The sequence below is a fragment of the Bombina bombina genome, chromosome 11, assembly GCF_027579735.1.
Source record: "Bombina bombina isolate aBomBom1 chromosome 11, aBomBom1.pri, whole genome shotgun sequence".
NCBI lineage: Eukaryota > Metazoa > Chordata > Amphibia > Anura > Bombinatoridae > Bombina > Bombina bombina.
In genome coordinates this window covers 40,468,860-40,489,275 of record NC_069509.1, presented here as the reverse complement: position 1 = coordinate 40,489,275, position 20,416 = coordinate 40,468,860, and the positions used below count along the sequence as shown (strand labels likewise).

General features: G+C 34.8%; 1 protein-coding gene across 4 annotated transcripts in view; it reads right to left on the bottom strand.

Moving 5' to 3' along the window:
- The window catches only part of LOC128642024 (uncharacterized), a 141,730-nt gene that overhangs the window by 90,305 nt on the left and 31,009 nt on the right, over positions 1 to 20,416 (bottom strand). For all 4 annotated transcript variants that reach the window (XM_053694660.1, XM_053694664.1, XM_053694662.1 and 1 more), the window contains 2 exons: positions 11,475 to 11,771; positions 9,975 to 10,250 (listed from right to left, as the gene is read on the bottom strand). In XM_053694660.1, coding sequence (XP_053550635.1) covers positions 9,975 to 10,250; positions 11,475 to 11,771 — 573 coding nt within the window. The remainder of the gene's footprint in view (positions 1 to 9,974; positions 10,251 to 11,474; positions 11,772 to 20,416) is intronic.

Below are 20,416 nucleotides of genomic sequence, written 5' to 3'. Positions count from 1 at the left end.
AGTGCTGTTGGAATACCACCCTGATATATAAAAAATATATAATAAGCGCTTTTAAAATTGCATTGATCAATGTTTGATTCCCTTAAAATTAATTGGTTTGTTCCTAAATATAAGGGACAGTCTTTATAGTCCTTATAAGTTTTCAACAGATAAAATCCCTTTTAGTTGTATGGTTTTTGCATACAAAACTATCAGTGTGATAAAATTTTCCTGGATAAAAGTAACAGAATGTTCCTTATTTACGACACTTTGTATCCTTTCTTGGTTATATGTTTAACTCACAGAAAGTTGCAGCGACTGTATCCCGATGTCGCTGTGATGTATTTCATAGACTGTGGTCTTTAGTCGTAACACTCTCTTTGCGTGTGGGCCGCTTTATGTGCTGCAGCTCCTACCCTCTGTCACAGGATTCTCGACTCCCTCCGTGGGGAGGTTACTGGCAGAGGTACGCCGCTCTTTGCGTGTGGATATCTGATGAGCTGTAAGCTTTTTGTTTCCAATACTCACAGCTCCCTGATTGTAACAGGCAGTCTTGGTTTTCGTAAGTGTGATCCTCGAGGTGAATGGGCACCCGCTCTTAGCGTTAATACGCGCGGGTAAATACTAGGTACCTAGTGAGTTTGGTTCTGGTAACAGGCAACTTCAACTTCTACGCGTTTCACCCATGTGTGTGGGCTTTATCAAGATATCAGTTGCTGCCAGAACTTGGATTTAAAAAGCCATTACTTCCTTCTCATTGGTTAGTATGTTTCCAGGTGATTGTTTCTTAAGGTGGATTTCTCAGGTAAATGATTCTTAAGGTGGAATTACAATAGTTCTTATTTTGTTCCTTTGGGAATCTTAATTACCCATGTTTTCTTGTTAGGTTTCTTTGGCACTATTTAGACCGTGAAATGATTTCATATATATAAAGCAATAATGATGTGAATACATTTATAATTATTGCTACTTCAGGGTGGTGATTCCTAAGGGTGGTATTCCATTATTAAAAAACGAATAACAAGACCAATATAATACAATGAAAATCTCAATACAAGATAATAATGATACACAAATTTGAATAAAAATAATAAATAATAATGGTTAAATGAATATATAAAAATATATGTGAAAGTTATATATTAATCAATGTGATCTAGGGAAATAATTTATATTTGTTCTTTTTGTGATAAAATGAGCTTTTAATAATACTCTACTCCTATTATTAATTCTCTTTAAAAATGAATCTATTGTTTATATCTGGGTAGTATCTGCTACACATAAATATTTGGGTAGGTAATCTAACGGTTTATACTGCTAAAAAAGGGGGATATATCTAACTCTGAATTTAACCCTCTAGGATAGAGGGTGTCTAGTTTATATATTAGTTCTGACTCTTTTTTAAGGAGTTTAGCCTCAAAATCCCCTCCTCTCCAATTACATCTAACTATACAGATCCCCCAAAACTTAAAATGCTGTAGATTATTGTTGTGGGTTTCCCTAAAATGCTTATATAAATGGGTGTCGAGATTACCTTTATCAATGTTACATAAATGCTCCCGGATCCTGTCACGTAGCATTCGGGTGGTCTCTCCAATATAAACTAAATTGCAAGAACATTTAATGAGATATATAACTCCCTTAGTTGAACATCTAATTAAGTCTTTTATGGCGAAATCTTCTCCTATTCCATCGATATATACAGAACTATTTTTATTGCTATATCTGCACGCTCTACATAAATTGCAGGGAAAAAACCTTTGGGGGATTGGCCTTTAAGATCTTTTACTACCAGATTTATGCTTTCCCTCTTTAATTCACTTGGTGCTAAAATTTGTTTAAGATTCCTCGCTTTTTTAAATATGATTTTAGGTTTATGAGCTAATAGATCTCCTATTATGGGGTCCTTTTTAATTATATGCCAGTGTTTATTGACTATTTTCCTTATTAGTTGATGGTTTTCGCTGTAGTCTGTAATGAGGGCTATATCATATTCATTCTTTTCCGCAGTGGTAGTCATGGTGTCTTTGTTCCTATATTGTAAGAGTGAACTTCTCTCTGTTGTACTTGCTCTATTTATGGCCCCTTCGATCTCTTGTTCTGAATACCCTCTATCATAGAATCTTTGTTGTAGAACTTTAACCTGAGTTTCGAAGTCAGTGTATTTGGAACAGTTTTTTCTAATTCTAAGAAACTGTCCAGTGGGTATGTTCCCTTTCCATTTATCATAGTGACAACTTTTTTTATGTATGTAATTATTGCAATCTACTTTTTTGAAGAATGTTCTTGTTTCTATATTACCTTCTTCTACATATATTTCTAGGTCTAGGAAAGATATGGATGTTCTACTGTACTCATATGTGAAGTGTAAGCCTTTATCATTAATGTTCATTTTTTCAAAAAATTGCTTCAGTCTCTCTTCAGAGCCTCTCCACACAATAAGAATGTCATCTATATACCGTTTAAAGAGCACGAGATCCGCGCCAAATTCTTGTGTCCTGAGGAAATTATCTTCCCAGTTGCCCATAAATATATTGGCATAGCTTGGCGCGAACCTCGTGCCCATCGCGGTACCTTCTAACTGTAGGTGAAGAAAGACCACAGAGAGTAAGAAATGATAGCTGGCATATTGAAACTAAAAATAGATTCTCCCCTCTGAAAGATGAAAGGATTTTTTTAGAGAAAAGCCCTCTGAGGGAGGGCACAACAAAGGATATCTTAGCCCTAGAAAAGAGAGAAAAATTCTACACCCCGCTAAATCAAAAGAAAAGACAATTAGAGGACAAAGAGGAGGAAAGAATAGAAGGAGAGGCAAAAAGAGTCAGATAGTTTCAGAAAACACAGGGATTTTCAATCTCAGTAATGAAAGTCTAAATGAGGATGAAAAAAGAATACTATCGTTAGGAATGTCTTTTGCCCCATCAACTACTCTTAACAAATTTAACACTCACATACATGTGAAACAATTTGTTAGGAAACTAACATTAAAACGTTTTTCCTAAAAAGCCCCTTGGAAAAACAGGTAAACCCCTCTAGATTTCCTCAGGTCTCTACTGATATGAAGGATGAGACCAAACATACTAACTTAAAACCAATATCCAAATTCTATCCTACATTTGCGAAGGGCTCAAACTTAGAGACGTTTGAAAAAATAGTTCTTAAAGATTTAAAAGAAAGCAACCCAAAAAAATTCAAACCAAATTTCAATCTAACAAAGAAAGATAGAGAAATTATAGAAAAGCTACAAAACAACAAACAAGTAGTTATAAAACCGGCCGATAAAGGTGGGGGGGTAGTCGTTATGAGTAGAGTAAACTATGTCAATGAAGCAAACAGAATCCTTAATGATCCCAGGACGTATAAAACTCTGGACCTTAACCCCACAAAGAGGATTATGAAAAACTTGTTGTCAATTTTGGAGGAAGGAAAAGATGTTGGGGTTTTAAATGAGAATGAATTTCAATATCTATATCCAAAATTTCCTAGAACCCCCATCTTTTACTTCCTACCAAAGGTACATAAGAGCTTGGAAAACCCCCCCGGGAGACCAATTATCTCAGGGATCGGATCCGTCACATGTAATTTATCCAGATATGTAGATATTTTTCTACAAAAGTATGTTAAAAATCTAAACACCTATCTTAGAGATTCAACTCAAGTACTGCAATTGATAGAGAACATAGAGTGGGAAGAAAATCTGATTCTCGCAACTAGTGATGTCACATCACTTTATACAGTTATAGACCACACCAAAGGTCTACAGGCAGTGGAAATAATCCTGAATCAAGATAGTAATATCAGTACACAACTAAACAATTTTATTCTGAAGGGTATCAAATTTATTTTAGAAAATAATTATTTTGAATTTAATGGGAAGTACTACCTACAGTTAGAAGGTACCGCGATGGGCACGAGGTTCGCGCCAAGCTATGCCAATATATTTATGGGCAACTGGGAAGATAATTTCCTCAGGACACAAGAATTTGGCGCGGACCTCGTGCTCTTTAAACGGTATATAGATGACATTCTTATTGTGTGGAGAGGCTCTGAAGAGAGACTGAAGCAATTTTTTTAAAAAATGAACATTAATGATAAAGGCTTACACTTCACATATGAGTACAGTAGAACATCCATATCTTTCCTAGACCTAGAAATATATGTAGAAGAAGGTAATATAGAAACAAGAACATTCTTCAAAAAAGTAGATTTCAATAATTACATACATAAAAAAAGTTGTCACTATGATAAATGGAAAGGGAACATACCCACTGGACAGTTCCTTAGAATTAGAAAAAACTGTTCCAAATACACTGACTTCGAAACTCAGGTTAAAGTTCTACAACAAAGATTCTATGATAGAGGGTATTCAGAACAAGAGATCGAAGGGGCCATAAATAGAGCAAGTACAACAGAGAGAAGTTAACTCTTACAAAATAGGAACAAAGACACCATGACTACCACTGCGGAAAAGAATGAATATGATATAGCCCTCATTACAGACTACAGCGAAAACCATCAACTAATAAGGAAAATAGTCAATAAACACTGGCATATAATTAAAAAGGACCCCATAATAGGAGATCTATTAGCTCATAAACCTAAAATCATATTTAAAAAAGCGAGGAATCTTAAACAAATTTTAGCACCAAGTGAATTAAAGAGGGAAAGCATAAATCTGGTAGTAAAAGATCTTAAAGGCCAATCCCCCAAAGTTTTTTTTCCCTGCAATTTATGTAGAGCGTGCAGATATAGCAATAAAAATAGTTCTGTATATATAGATGGAATAGGAGAAGATTTCGCCATAAAAGACTTAATTAGATGTTCAACTAAGGGAGTTATATATCTCATTAAATGTTCTTGCAATTTAGTTTATATTGGAGAGACCACCCGAATGCTACGTGACAGGATCCAGGAGCATTTATGTAACATTGATAAAGGTAATCTCGACACCCATTTATATAAGCATTTTAGGGAAACCCACAACAATAATCTACAGCATTTTAAGTTTTGGGGGATCTGTATAGTTAGAGGTAATTGGAGAGGAGGGGATTTTGAGGCTAAACTCCTTAACAAAGAGTCAGAACTAATATATAAACTAGACACCCTCTATCCTAGAGGGTTAAATTCAGAGTTAGATATATCCCCCTTTTTAGCAGTATAAACCGTTAGATTACCTACCCAAATATTTATGTGTAGCAGATACTACCCAGATATAAACAATAGATTCATTTTTAAAGAGAATTAATAATAGGAGTAGAGTATTATTAAAAGCTCATTTTATCACAAAAAGAACAAATATAAATTATTTCCCTAGATCACATTGATTAATATATAACTTTCACATATATTTTTATATATTCATTTAACCATTATTATTTATTATTTTTATTCAAATTTGTGTATCATTATTATCTTGTATTGAGATTTTCATTGTATTATATTGGTCTTGTTATTCGTTTTTTAATAATGGAATACCACCCTTAGGAATCACCACCCTGAAGTAGCAATAATTATAAATGTATTCACATCATTATTGCTTTATATATATGAAATCATTTCACGGTCTAAATAGTGCCAAAGAAACCTAACAAGAAAACATGGGTAATTAAGATTCCCAAAGGAACAAAATAAGAACTATTGTAATTCCACCTTAAGAATCATTTACCTGAGAAATCCACCTTAAGAAACAATCACCTGGAAACATACTAACCAATGAGAAGGAAGTAATGGCTTTTTAAATCCAAGTTCTGGCAGCAACTGATATCTTGATAAAGCCCACACACATGGGTGAAACGCGTAGAAGTTGAAGTTGCCTGTTACCAGAACCAAACTCACTAGGTACCTAGTATTTACCCGCGCGTATTAACGCTAAGAGCGGGTGCCCATTCACCTCGAGGATCACACTTACGAAAACCAAGACTGCCTGTTACAATCAGGGAGCTGTGAGTATTGGAAACAAAAAGCTAACAGCTCATCAGATATCCACACGCAAAGAGCGGCGTACCTCTGCCAGTAACCTCCCCACGGAGGGAGTCGAGAATCCTGTGACAGAGGGTAGGAGCTGCAGCACATAAAGCGGCCCACACGCAAAGAGAGTGTTACGACTAAAGACCACAGTCTATGAAATACATCACAGCAACATCGGGATACAGTCGCTGCAACTTTCTGTGAGTTAAACATATAACCAAGAAAGGATACAAAGTGTCGTAAATAAGGAACATTCTGTTACTTTTATCCAGGAAAATTTTATCACACTGATAGTTTTGTATGCAAAAACCATACAACTAAAAGGGATTTTATCTGTTGAAAACTTATAAGGACTATAAAGACTGTCCCTTATATTTAGGAACAAACCAATTAATTTTAAGGGAATCAAACATTGATCAATGCAATTTTAAAAGCGCTTATTATATATTTTTTATATATCAGGGTGGTATTCCAACAGCACTAGTCACAAATATTGTATTTATTTTAATTCATGTGTTTTTTATTATTTTCATATACTGTTTTATGAATTTATGTATCAGGGTATTTCCACTAGTAAAAGATTGAAAAATGCACCGTATATGATTTATTCTTTGTTTTGATTTAATCTCAGTAATTAGGTGTGTTAAGTATACCCAGCTATTAGCGCCCTCTCATTCGCCATAGTAACTATACAACCAACAGATACGAAGAGTAGGACAAGATCATTGCATCAGCAGATATTTATCAAGTGTATATTGTGATTAGAGGTGACTGTGGATGCTAAACAAAGGACTTCAGGAAAATAAGTTGTGTTAGTGAAATTGTCCTCATTCTGCTAAAGGATTACTTGCACCTAGATTACGAGTTTTGCATTATGGTTTTAATGCTGAAAAAATTGCCATTTCAGCCTAAAAACAGTAATGCAGCCATTACGAGTTTTGTCGGTATAGCTAAACAGCAAACATTTTAGACTGTAAGGCAACGTCAATCCCGCACTCAAAAAAAATGACGTTTTTGTGTGGGATTTCCATAGTGCCGGTATTACAGGTTGTGCGGTGAGACTAAAATGCTTGCGTTACAGCCTATACCGACACAATCTGTTCCGCTATGTGAGAGCAGTAGTTATGAGTTTTGCGCAACAAAAATGTTTCACAAAACTTATAACTAAAATGTTACAAAGTACACGAACACCCATAAACTACCTATTAACCCCTATTCCGCCGCCCTCCCGCATCACAAACACTATTTAAAACTTATTAACCCCTAATCTGCCACTCCTGACATCGCCACCACTAATAAAATTTGTTAACCCCTATTCCGCCGCTCTCCGACATCGCCACCACTATAATAAAGTTATTAGCCCCTATTCCGACGCTCCCCGTCATCGCCACCACTAAATAAAGTTATTAACCCCTAAACCTCTGGCCTCCCACATCACTTTCACTAAATAAACCTATTAACCCCTAAACCGCCAGCCCCCTACATTGCCAAAAACTAAATTAAACTATTAACCCCTAAAACCTAACAACCCCTTAACTTTAAATTAAAATTACAATATCTCTATCATAAAATAAATAAAAACTTACCTGTGAAATTAAAAAAAACAAAGTTTAAACTAACAATTAACCTAACATAACTATTATACTAAATTTAAAATAACTACCAACTAAATAAACTAAATTACACATTAAAAAAACTAACACTACTAAAAAAAATTAAGTCTAAAATTACAAAAAATAACAAACACTAAATTACGAAAAATAACAAACAAAATTATCCAAAATAAAAACAATTACACCTAATCTAATAGCCCTATAAAAATAAAAAAGCACCCCAAAAATAAAAAAAAATCATAGCCTACAATTAACTACCAATAGCCCTTAAAAGGGCATTTTTTAGGGCATTGCCCTAAAGAAATCAGCTCTTTAACCTGTAAAAAAATACAAAGACCCCCCAAAAGTAAAACCTTCCACCCAACCAACCCCCCAAAATAAAAATCTAACTCTAACAAAAACCTAAGCTACCCATTGCCCTGAAAAGTGCATTTGTATGTACATTGCCCTGAAAATGGCATTCAGCTCTTTTAAAAAAAGCCCACACCTTAATAAAAAAAAAACACCCAAAAAAATAACAAAAAAACCTCACACTAACCCCTGACGATCCACTTACAGCTTCTGAAGTCCAGACATCCAGGCGGCGAAAAGTCTTCATCGAGGCGGCGAGGTCTTCATCCATCCAGACAGCGTCTTCTATCTTCATCTAGGCGTCATCTCCAATCTTTATCCCGGCGGCGCGGAGCGGGTCCATCCTTGAAGACATCCAACGCGGAGCGTCCTCTTCATACAGTCGCAGCCGTACACTGAATCTTCAATGCAAGGGAGCCTTTTCAAAAAATTGTCCCTTGCATTCCTATTGGCTGAGAGTTACTGAAATTCTTTTGGCTGCCTGGATGTCCAGACTTCAGAAACTGTAAGTGGATCGTCGGGGGTTAGCGTTAGGTTTTTTTCAGGGCAATGTAAAATGTAAAAGAGCTGAATGCCCTTTTAAGGGCAATGCCCATAAAAATGCCCTTTTCGGGGCAATGAGTAGCTTAGGTTTTTGTTAGAATTAAGTTTTTATTTTGGGGGGTTGGTTGGGTGGTGGGTTTAACTGTTGGGGGGTCTTTGTATTTTGGTACAGGTAAAAGAATTGATTTCTTTAGGGAAATGCCCTACAAAAGGCTCTTTTAAGGGCTATTGGTAGTTTATTGTAGGCTAGGGTTTTTTTTATTTTGGAGGGGGCTTGTTCTTATTTTGGATAATTTTGTTTGTTAATTTTTATAATTTAGAATTTTTTGTAATTTTAGACTTAATTTTTTTTTAGTAGTATTAGTTTTTTTTTTATGTGTAATTTAGTTTATTTAATTGATAGTTATTTTAATTTTAGTATAATAGTTATGTTAGGTTTATTGTTAGTTTAAACTTAGGTTTTTTAATTTCACAGGTAAGTTTTTATTTATTTAAGATAGGAATATTGTAATTTTAATTTAAAGTTAGGGGGTTGTTAGGTTTAGGGGTTAATAGTTTAATTTAGTTTTTTTGCGATGTGGGGGGCTGGCGGTTTAGGGGTTAATAGGTTTATTTAGTGGTGGTGATGTGAGAGGCCAGAGGTTTAGGGGTTAATAACTTTATTTAGTGGCGGCGATGTCAGAGAGTGGCGGAATAGGGGTTAATAGCTTTATTATAGTGGCGGCGATGTTGGGGTGTGGGGGGATAGAGGTTAATAACTTTATTATAGTGGCGGTATGTATTGTGTCAATAAATTTATTATTGTACCACTAGCAATCATCCTATTTGAAAGAGCTCTTTGCCTGTTTTATAGGTAGAGTGAATAAAGTAATTGTCATTTTACAGTTTCCACCTACCAATCTGATCATGATACACTTCTTTGAAAAGAAGAAAGCACCTCTTAAAATAAGGGGATTCATACTCTTGTGTGTGATTGATAGTGGAACATAAGGGATCTGGAATAATTCCTCCCCACATCAAGAACTTTCCACCTCTTTGTGGTTTCAGGTAATCACAATTGCTGTACTGATCACATGTTGTAGTGTCATGGAACCCGTCAATAGGAAAATTCCCCTCAGCTGTGTGGCCTGAGGCCCCTTAAGCATTTTAAAAAATGATGAGCTCTGCAGTCACCACCCTCACTAGAGGTATGTACTATATAATCACTGTATGTCACCTGTTATCTGTGACTTGTAATATGAATGGCCTTGGTGCCTCTTCCCTTTGCTACTTGAGAATAAAAAAAGGGCAATAACCTTACAGAAACTAAACCCTACACTTTAACATATAAACTACTAAAATCATTGTAAAAATACATCTACAGTACATACTAATAAAAGGCAAATCTTTGCTTTGAATACATCATTGCCTAGCTTGTATTTAGTGTTTAACATACTATAATGCAGTTTATGACATTTACAATATCAGAAGATGCTTTGTTAGATTTATTTTCTATTGACTTCCAGAGTAATATGTACTCACCATCACCTTTCAGTTGTATTGTATTAGAGATATGATCAGACAGCGACTCATCTTGTACCACACAGGAGATATTAGTATCGAGGTCTCTGTTTAGAGTTGGTCTTAGTGAGTAATATAGAGCAGAGCTTGCACTAATGTTCTTCATCTCTATATCCCTCCCATTCTGCAACCAGTTCACTTTGACAAATGTAGGGTCAAGTCCCCTCACTTCACACATGAATAATTGTTCTGAGTCCTTCTGAACTGGTGAGGAGAAAATCTGCACTGAAGGAAAAGCTGGAGAAAAACACAGATATAGTTCAGTAAATTGAGATAAATTTATTTTAGTACATACTATGGTGTAATGGTCTATTACTAAACTTAAAGGGACACTGAACCCAAATTTTTTCTTTCGTGAATCAGATAGAGCATGACATTTTAAGCAACTTTCTAATGTACTCCTATTATCAAATTTTCTTCATTCTCTTGGTATCTTTATTTGAAATGCAAGAATTTAAGTGTAGATGCCGGCCCAGTTTTGGTGAACAACCTGGGTTGTCCTTGCTGATTGGTGGATAAATTAATCCAATAATAAAAAAGTGCTGTCCAAAGTTCTGAGCCAAAAAAGAGCTTAGATGCCTTCTTTTTCAAATAAAGATAGCAAAAGAACGAAGAAAAAATGATAATAGGAGTAAATTAGAAAGTTACTTAAAATTGCATGCTCTATCTGAATCATGAAAGAAAAAATGTGGGTTCAGTGTCCTTTTAAGCAGCAATTTCAAGTACTTACATCATTTTACTTTACCATAATACAAGATATAAATATAGTACAGGTGGCCCTCAGTTTTACGCTGGTTTAATTTGCGCCATTTCAGAATAACAATCTTTTTTTCAGTCATGTGACTGCTTTTGAAAAGCTTTGGAAAGCAAAGTGCACTAATTAAATTAGCCAGTAGGTGGAGCTGTCCACTTGCTTTGCAGCAAAGTTATTCAACTTAACAGCCTGAAATTGATCTGTGTACACAGAGCAGACATTAGCTATCGAGCAACAAGTTTTAGCAGCCACTTCCCTATTATCTTCCTGTCCAGCTGCTTGAGGTGAGGGTGCCTAACTGCTTATTAATCACTGCATATTGAAATCCATAGAATAGGTGCAGACCCAATATTATCTAACATGCTAACAATGCAGAGAACTGTTTGCAGAAAAATGCAAGTAAAAAAAAAACGTTTTTGTTCATTAAACTTAGTTTGATGATGATACAATCTATATTATTAGGTTTATAATGCTGTTTAGCATTTAAAGTCTTCATTTCAAAGCATTAAAAATAATGTATTAGGTGTTACTTATATCAATTTTGAGAGGGGCCTGGAACCTAACCCCCTCACTTCCCATTGACTTACATTATAAACTGGGTTTCAATTTACAACGGTTTCGATTTACAACCATTCCTCCTGGAACCTAACCCCAGCGTAAACTGAGGGCTACCTGTAATGTAATAAATGTAATTCAGTCGATCTTACTTCCATCCATTTTTATGCCATCTTGAATTGGATTCTGAAGGGAATCATGTTGCACTTGACACACAATGTCCAATTGATCCGTGACCTCAGCGGGTGTAAAGCTCATTGTGCTATTTACTCGAAAGGTTCCGTCTGCATTCCGCTGTGGTGTGCTCAGAGCTGAATTAGTTAGTGTTTTCCCATTCTTAAGCCAAGTCACCATAACATCAGGTGGATAGTAGCCAGTGACTAAACACTGGAGCACAGTTTGCTTAGAATCCATTAATATTTTTCTGCTCATTTTCACTGTTGGTGAAGCTATGAGAAACAGCAAGAAACAAAGAAGAAAATCATTTAATCAAATTATAAAATTATCAATTATTAAAGTATTCATACATAACTTATAGCAAACTCTACGAATCTTTGTATTATTGAACAGTTAGGGCTATTATTTATTAAGCAGCAGATGCTGCTTTGGAGGCCCATTAATTCAAGCTTGCCTGAAACCGAAGTTAAGAAGCAGCGGTCATAAGACCGCTGCTCCTTAACCTGTTTGCCACCTTTTACGGGGCGGATTAAAATCATCCCGATCAGATACAATCGTGATGATTGACAGTCCCTGCTAGCGGCCAATTGGCCACCAGTGAGCAGGGGGCGGCATTGCACAAGCATTTCATCAGAAATGCTTGTGCAATGATAAATGTGAATAGCTTATGCTGTCTGCATTTAGTGATGTCAAGCGGACATGATTTGCTATAGCGAATCATGTCCACTCAACATTTAATAAATCTACCCCATAGTCTGTTATTAAAACGACCCCCGACCCCAGAGTGGCATAACAGAAATGTTTCCAGTAACATTTATTAGTAATACCCACACAACACAAACACATTAATACAATAATGACAGAAAACACAAAATGGGTTCAAACTTCTTTACACCAATATTATACCTGCACACATCAAAAGAAAGAAATGCACTCTGAAAGCAATTCTATACAAGAAATACAAGGAAAGATGGATGTGGCGCTAGTATCACTGACATTATTAACAACTGGAGATTGTGACTTTACCAACTGCTTCTTGATTCCTGCAATGCCTCAAATATATGGATGCCTGATCAAATTATGCACAGTTTTTAAACGATTGGATTACTCTTGCACTTTAGCAGATTTTATACTACCCCATTTTTTAAATATTATCCTTTTTAAACCACCGGTGGTATAGGATTTGTATTTATTGCGATTATTATTTTATGTGTGAATGGTTTGGTGTATTATATCTTAGTATTTATGTGTATTAAATCTTATTATTTATGTGTATTGTAACTAGTATTTTTAATTTAGTCTTATGTATTTAGTCATATCCTTTATTTATCTGAGATACCGTGCTTATCCACTAGCGCCACATCCATCTTTCCTAATACAATAATGACAAATGTGTATGGTGCTAGGAAGCACTCAATAAGTCTGACTGTGGAGAAGAAATAAGGTAGACTATACCTAGCAAGAAAGGTTAGTAAGTGACTTAGGGTTCCCAACCAGGTATCGTTCTAGAGTTTGAAATTTTATGGGGTCAAACAATCTGCAGAACTCCATATATGTGACTTGGAGGCTGAGTACTGAGTCAGGGAGGCCTGTGAGTGGAGTAGTGGGTGTTCTATTTGTCAGGGTATCTGTAAGTAACCTTAAATAAACTACAGATATATAATAGAATCTAATATTTAATTTAGCTAATATGTACTAGGAATTGATTTAGCTGCATTGCAAACAAACACTGGAATGGGTGATATCAACCCCTCCTTTTTGCTCTAAAACTACATACTTGTAGAACAAAAGAAATAGACAGGACTTCTAAAGAAAAACAAACATTGGTCCCAAATTATATGAGATAATGTCACATCTAAAGAGCCTTTGATCACGGTCTCAGAAGACTTATAACTTCTAATGAATTATTGTTGGATAGCCTTCCCAGATTGAAATCTCTAAATTAATTTAGCAAAATAAATTCATTACTTAGTTCACAGGAACCCCTGTAAGGAACAGACGGTCCGTCTGTAAAAATAGGGGAATATACAATCTTACTCAGCTGTTCTCATCCAAGTGTTAAATTGTCCCTGCTGAGACCTAATTCACATTCTCAGTTTAAAAGGCTGTTGGCTCAGATAAACAACACATGAGAAACTAGATCTAAGATAAAGGAATTGTGCCTAATTTTGCCTAATTTTCATGTAGTTTAAGATACTCAAATGAATATATATATATATATATTGATATATATATATATATATATATTGATATATATATATATATATATATATATATATATATATATATATATATATATATATATATATTCAGACAACATATTAAATATGAACACATGAATCTGGGAGATTGTCTATGCCTAAGAAGGGTAATATGGGAAGCTGAAAACCTAAGAATCCAGATTTCAACATGTCTTAACCTATGTATTTTTTAAAACATAGAAGTCTTAAGGATCAGAATTTTGGACAAATCATATATATAGTTTTCAAACATTAAATATGTGCCTCAGACTATTAAATAATAGTTATGAATAAATGGATATGACATTTTCTGTTTGTATAATATTAAATGTGAATGTCTGCTAAATGAAAAATATAAATAACATTATATGTTTTTATACACTCAGCAAGAGATATACAGATATGAAATATTTATATGGGATAGTAATAAATATGAAACCACATCTGATTGATCTCAAGGTATGTATGTGATATTAAGATAATAACTGAGATATTAATTAGATCCATGATAAAAGTATTAAAATCCTTTTAAATACCCATATATTTTAAATGTATAAGAATGACTTTGTATTATGAGAAATATATCATATCTAGTCTTGAATTGCTCAGAATGAGTGGTATGACGTGGTCCAATACACATGGAACATGTGACTTATTAATATTAGAAAATATAATACAATGTAAAAATATATATAAATCTATATTAAACTGTAGCAGCATTGATGGTAAAACTGTATTTTTGGTTATCTGTTGCCACCTATAGTTCAAAAATGGTATTACAACCAAAAGGCATTTGGCTGCTCATGGAAGCGTTTCCCAAAATAACCTATGAGATGTTCGGATCCGAGGGCGAATCAGAGACAAGCACTGGTAAGGGCCTATCAAAATATTGTGGGAATTATAAAAATAAAGGGTGTCACACACAGTAGAAAAAGGACACACAGAGTCAAATAAGCAAGTTTTTTGGAGAGGAAAATACATAGGCTTTGTGCCAAGTAGATTCTGTGCCATTTTGGGACACTTTCTTGAATAAAGGAAGATAACAGTTTTGAGACCTGTACCTTTGCAATATAGTGGATAAATCCTTCTAGATGACCCACAATAAATTCTGGAAACTGAATAATCATTTGGTTATGTGGTAACATATGGCAGTCACTATAATATAATATTTTCAAGCAAATACATTCATTGTTGCTACAGTTAATTGAAGTTAATAATTTTAAAAGGGCACTTATATCCATAGTCCTGTGTAGTCTTAACTAGTCACATAAATTGGCTGTTTGAATTAATAATAATAATATATACAATTTCTGGTGTTTTCAAATGAAGTTATATAGAATCATTTGTGGGCTAAATAACTTTATTATACTTGTCTGAAAGTTATCTTAAATCTATTGAAATCCAGTAAATTTTGGGTGAAGTATCTTGGTATATCGTTTATCTAAACACTGTGAAGTGTGCGGTCCATATTGTGGTATTTTAATGCGATTCATTGTGAGTAAGGTTAATTTTAAAGGTACATTTTTATGATCTGTGATATAGAATATTATAACAGCAGAAGTGTGTATCAATTGATTCATAATCTGGTTCCTATAAATATAATTTAATGTGTTTATAACTTTAACTTATTGTAAAGAAATTAGGAATAAATATTGATTTTTATTGTTTCGTACATGCATTTTAATTGGGGGTTATTTTAAAGAATAATTATTAAACAAATTGTATTATAACCCGGCCATATACTGACATATTATCTGGAGGCACCGCTAGACAATTATTAAATGTATCACATTGATATAATATATTTGTAGTAAATAGAGATTATAAAAAAAAATATTGTTAAAATAATTTTTTTGGAAAAATTGATTAAAAAAATAAATTTTTCCTATTTCAAAATTAATATAAATATTTTTGAAAATATTTTTCTTCTTCTTCTTATTGTTCAAAATTGTATTAGCGTTTTAAATTTAACCAAATACTAAGCCAATATAATAATGTCTGTCACTAGAAGTGAATCAATTGAATCTATACATAGTGTTGAAATATGTTCCGCAAAATTACCCCTCACTCAGGGCGATGTTCTTAAGATGGACATTATAGGGCACATTAAAAAGAGGTTTAAGATTGCGGGTGATTTAAAAGATTATATGGATGTGCTTGCAATTAAGGCTAAAAATATTGCTATTGATGATGGAAAGTGGAATGAAAAAAGTGAATTATTCCAAAAAATATTCAAAATTAATAAATACAAAAATTCTAACAAGCGAGATCAGTTAATACTAAAATCTTGGCCCCTTGTAATATGCACTATTGACAAAATGTCCCTCCTCTTTATAGAAAAGGAATTGCAGATACAGGGGCTAGAAGATAATATTCGCTGACATATTGATGGAACTGGGTATTTCATAGACAGAGTTGGGACGGGTTTGGGGCTCAAATGATCCCTTATTAAAAGGGCATGAAACTCAAAATGATTTGCTCATGATTCAGATAGAACATGCAATTTTAATCAACTTTCTAATGTACTTCTATTATACATTTTTCTTTGTTTTCTTGGTATATTTTTTTGAAAAGCAGAGCTATAAGCTTAGGAGCCTGCCTATTTCTAGAGCACTATTTGGCAGTTGTTTTGCAAGAATGTTATCCATTTGCTAGAGCACTAGATGGCGGCACTACTATCTACCATGTAGTGCTTGAGACACCTACCCAGGTATCTCTTCAACACATAATATCACGGCTACACAGCAAATTTAATAATAGAAGTAAATTGGAAACTTCTTTAAAGTGGTAGGTTCTGATTGAATCACAAAATATTTTTTTTGGGTTTCATATCCATTTAAAGTATTCATACATAACTTATGTTTGTCTTTGTATTATTGAAAAGCTTGTAATCAAAAGGACCCAGAGTGGCGTAGCAGAAATGTTTCTAGTTAAATTATCTAGTAATAATAAATAAAAGGAAATGTTATTTTAATAGTTATTTTTTTTATCATTTTAATTTTAATAAAGTGTTTGTTTTATGGTATTTCCCCCACATTTTATTTTCTGCCTTTAGTGATAAATGGATTACAAGTGGAGCGGTATTTACCACTCTCACGCTAACTACGATAGAAGTAAAGTTAAAGTTGAAAGTAAAAAGATTTCAATCGCGCGCCAAACTTCAAATATTGCATTCGCGATAACGTATTCCCCCATAGAAGTCAATGGAGCAAAAAAGTGTCTCCCTAAGTGTGATGCGGGAATCCAGACGTGGACCCGTTGCTCAGTGTGCCTAGAGGGATATGGCTGCACCTCACTGACCAGGCCCACAATAGGCTGAAACGTACGTCTGGGGTTTTGCTGTTTCTCTCGTTCAGAGAGGGATTGCCTGGTATTTCAGGGCTAGACTGTACTGTGAAGTCAGGATCAGACTGATATGCTTCAGGAAAGTTCTTCTCTGTGAAAGGCACATGTTAAGCAAAAAGTGGCTGCTTCTTGGGTTGTAACTAGCCATAGAACAAGCTATTATGCTATTGTTCGTTCTCAGGTTGAGCGGTTTTCTCTTTTTATTTACATAAGTATATATGTATAAAAGCATATACATATATATTTATTGCTGCCAAAAGCTGAGCGAATTGCCCCCTGTGCTGCGCGAGGTACTTGCGTGTGGCTCCCGGCATGAAAATGAAGCTATAGAAGCGAGCTCCCACGAGCGCTTGGCTTCCAGCAAAGCGAATTCAAGCTCGCGTTTGTATTGTGCCTTACTTGTAATACCAGTGCAAATTTATGTACTCTGGTATTGCCAAGTTAAGCGCACATATCTCACTCGTGTAAGTACAAATGTGCGCTTAACTTGTAATATAGCCAATTGTCAGAATATTTTTCAAATTTCACTATCCTGAATGTAATAAGTAAATAAAAGGCACCAGATGCAAAATACTTTTCTACTGTTAATACTTTTTCTTATGTTATCAGGATTGAAAAGCAAAATCAAAACAAAACTTAAAAATACAAATACCATTTGGCAAGTCTATATATTATAGGGTCAATTAAAAAATGGTTTAATGGTTTTTAAAAGAAAATCACCATTAAATCTATAGAGATTTTTGTAAATCATTTATTTGATGTGTTTCTGTTTTCTGAAAGTTTAAAATGACATGTTCTATCTGAATCATAAAAACTTAATTTAGATTTTACTAATTTAAAGGTATAGTAAACACCAACATTTTTATTGTTTAAAAAGAAAATCCCTTTATTTACCATTCACCAGGTTTGCATAACCAACACTGTTATAGAAATAAACTTTTTACCTCTGTGATTACCTTGTATCTCAACTTACGCTGACTGCCTCCTTTTCATTTTAGATCTTTTGACAGACTTGCATTTCAGGCAATTAGTGCTGACTCTTAAATAACTTCACATGCATGAGCACTATGTTATCTATAAGAAACACATGAACTAACACCCTCTAGCTGTAAACATCTGTCAAATGCATTCATATTAGCGGCTGCCTTCAAGGGCTTAGGAATTAGCATATGAGCCTACATAGGTTTAGCTTTCAACTAAGAATACAAAGAGAACAAAGCAAATTTGATGATCAAAGTAAATTAGAAAGTTGTTTAAAATGACATGCCCTATCTGAATTATGAAAGTTTAATGTGGACTTCACTATCCCTTAGATCAACCTTATGTGGGAGATTTACATGACACCTTCATACAATAGACATAGAGGCCGATTTATCATGTGTCTGGCGGACATGATCCGCTGTAGCATACGCTGTCGGCATTTATCATTGCACAAGCATTCCTTGTGAAATGCTTGTGCAATGCTGCCCCCTGTACATTCGCGGCTAATCGGCCGCTAGCAGGGGGTGTCAATCAACCCGATCGTATGCAGAGGTGGTGGACGAGTTAAGGAGCAGCGGTTGCTCGCGCGGAAACAGCTGCATATAGCAGCATTCAGGCCTTGATAGATTGGCCCCAATGTGTCTCCTGAATTTACCATTAGTCCCAAATTTATGTTTATCTATATACAATGGGAGCCTCATCTGTTACCTAATTACTAGTTAATTACTTAACTATGAGAAGAAGATCATTTAAATCATTAGGGCTAGATTATGAGTAGAGCACTATTTATTTCTCCTGCTCACTTGTTAACTCTGCTAGAAGTAAGCTTTTTGCGCACATCATGCAGAACGCGTATTATAAGTTGAAAGTAAAAAGTATTTGCACGAGCGCTAACCCGACATGCGCAAAAAGCTGAAATTGAAATATTGCGACCGCATTAAAGTATTCCCCAATAGAAGTCAAAGGAGTATATATACAAATATATATATATATATATATATGAATATCTATTTATATACACATTATACGTATACTTTATATTTACTGCATAAATATGATTTTACATGTTTTCAGCTACTTGACTGTAAAGTGCTCCAATGCACTTATATATATGTATATACAAATAAAGTCAGAAATCCAGGTAATCCTAGGATTACCCGGGTAAACCTGTCATTACCCAAGCGGCTGTGGGTAAAGCCAGATGTAATGTAATTCCCCCATCTACACTATTTTTTTGCCTCTGCCTGGGGGGTTCAAGGAAGGCTCCCTGCCGCTCCTCTGGCATCATCCCCAAGTGAACCTTGGGGAATGAGGTTTATAAGGGAGGAACCCCCATGCGGAGGCATATAAGATAGTGAAGATGTGTGAATTACAGAGCATTGTATATATGCTTGATGTGGTGACTCGATGCACTCTGATATGTATCATGTTATACATTGGGCTTTAGCCACAGCCCCTTGGGTAATGTCAGGTTCACCCGGGTAATGCTAGGATTACCCAATTTCTTACTTTACCCACAACATTTTCACATACAAATACATCAGTACACATTACATACATCTCTCTCCTCTCTCTCTCTCTCCTCTCTCTCCTCTCTCTCTCTTCTCTCTCTCTCTCTCTCTCTCTCTCTCTCTCTCTCTCTATATATATATATATATATATATATATATATATATATGTGATATATGTGTATATCTATGTTAAAGCCCTTTTCCTGCTTCTTTTTTTACACCTGAGACCTCATATCTTTGAGCCTTTATAACTTTGATAAAGATTATTTTAAAATATTGCAATCAAGATAGTGTTAATATGAGTGTAACTGTACTTTTAAAAATAATTTGTATGTGTGTGTGTGTTTTGCAACTTTTTTGACTCGTGTAACAGCTAAGAAGAGCACTGAAATTGTGCTATCCCAACGTCCATTAAATTAAATTGTGCTCAAGTGTACGCGTTTACTTTCAACCTGTAATTCTCGCGCTACTTCTGAAGTTGCGCAAAGATCCACAGTAAACCCCTTTTCACTCAGGCGCAGCAGTTAGTGCACCACTCGTAAGCTTGCCCTTAGATGGGTTTGCAGACCAAATCAGTGACTCTCTGTTGATCAGCAATCACATGAGTCATTTTCCTATATCATAGCTCTGGGAACTTTACATTTAGCTACAATATTCACTGCACAGTTTCCAACATTCTAGCATCTTACAAAATAGCAAAGGTTTAAGAGCTCTACTTGTTACCTCTCCCGCAGCTCCCTAAAACCTTATAAATCCCCCCTTTGCTGAAGATAACTTAGCCACACCCTACTCCACCCTTACCCCACCTATATAACACCCTATTCCACCTATTCCCTACCC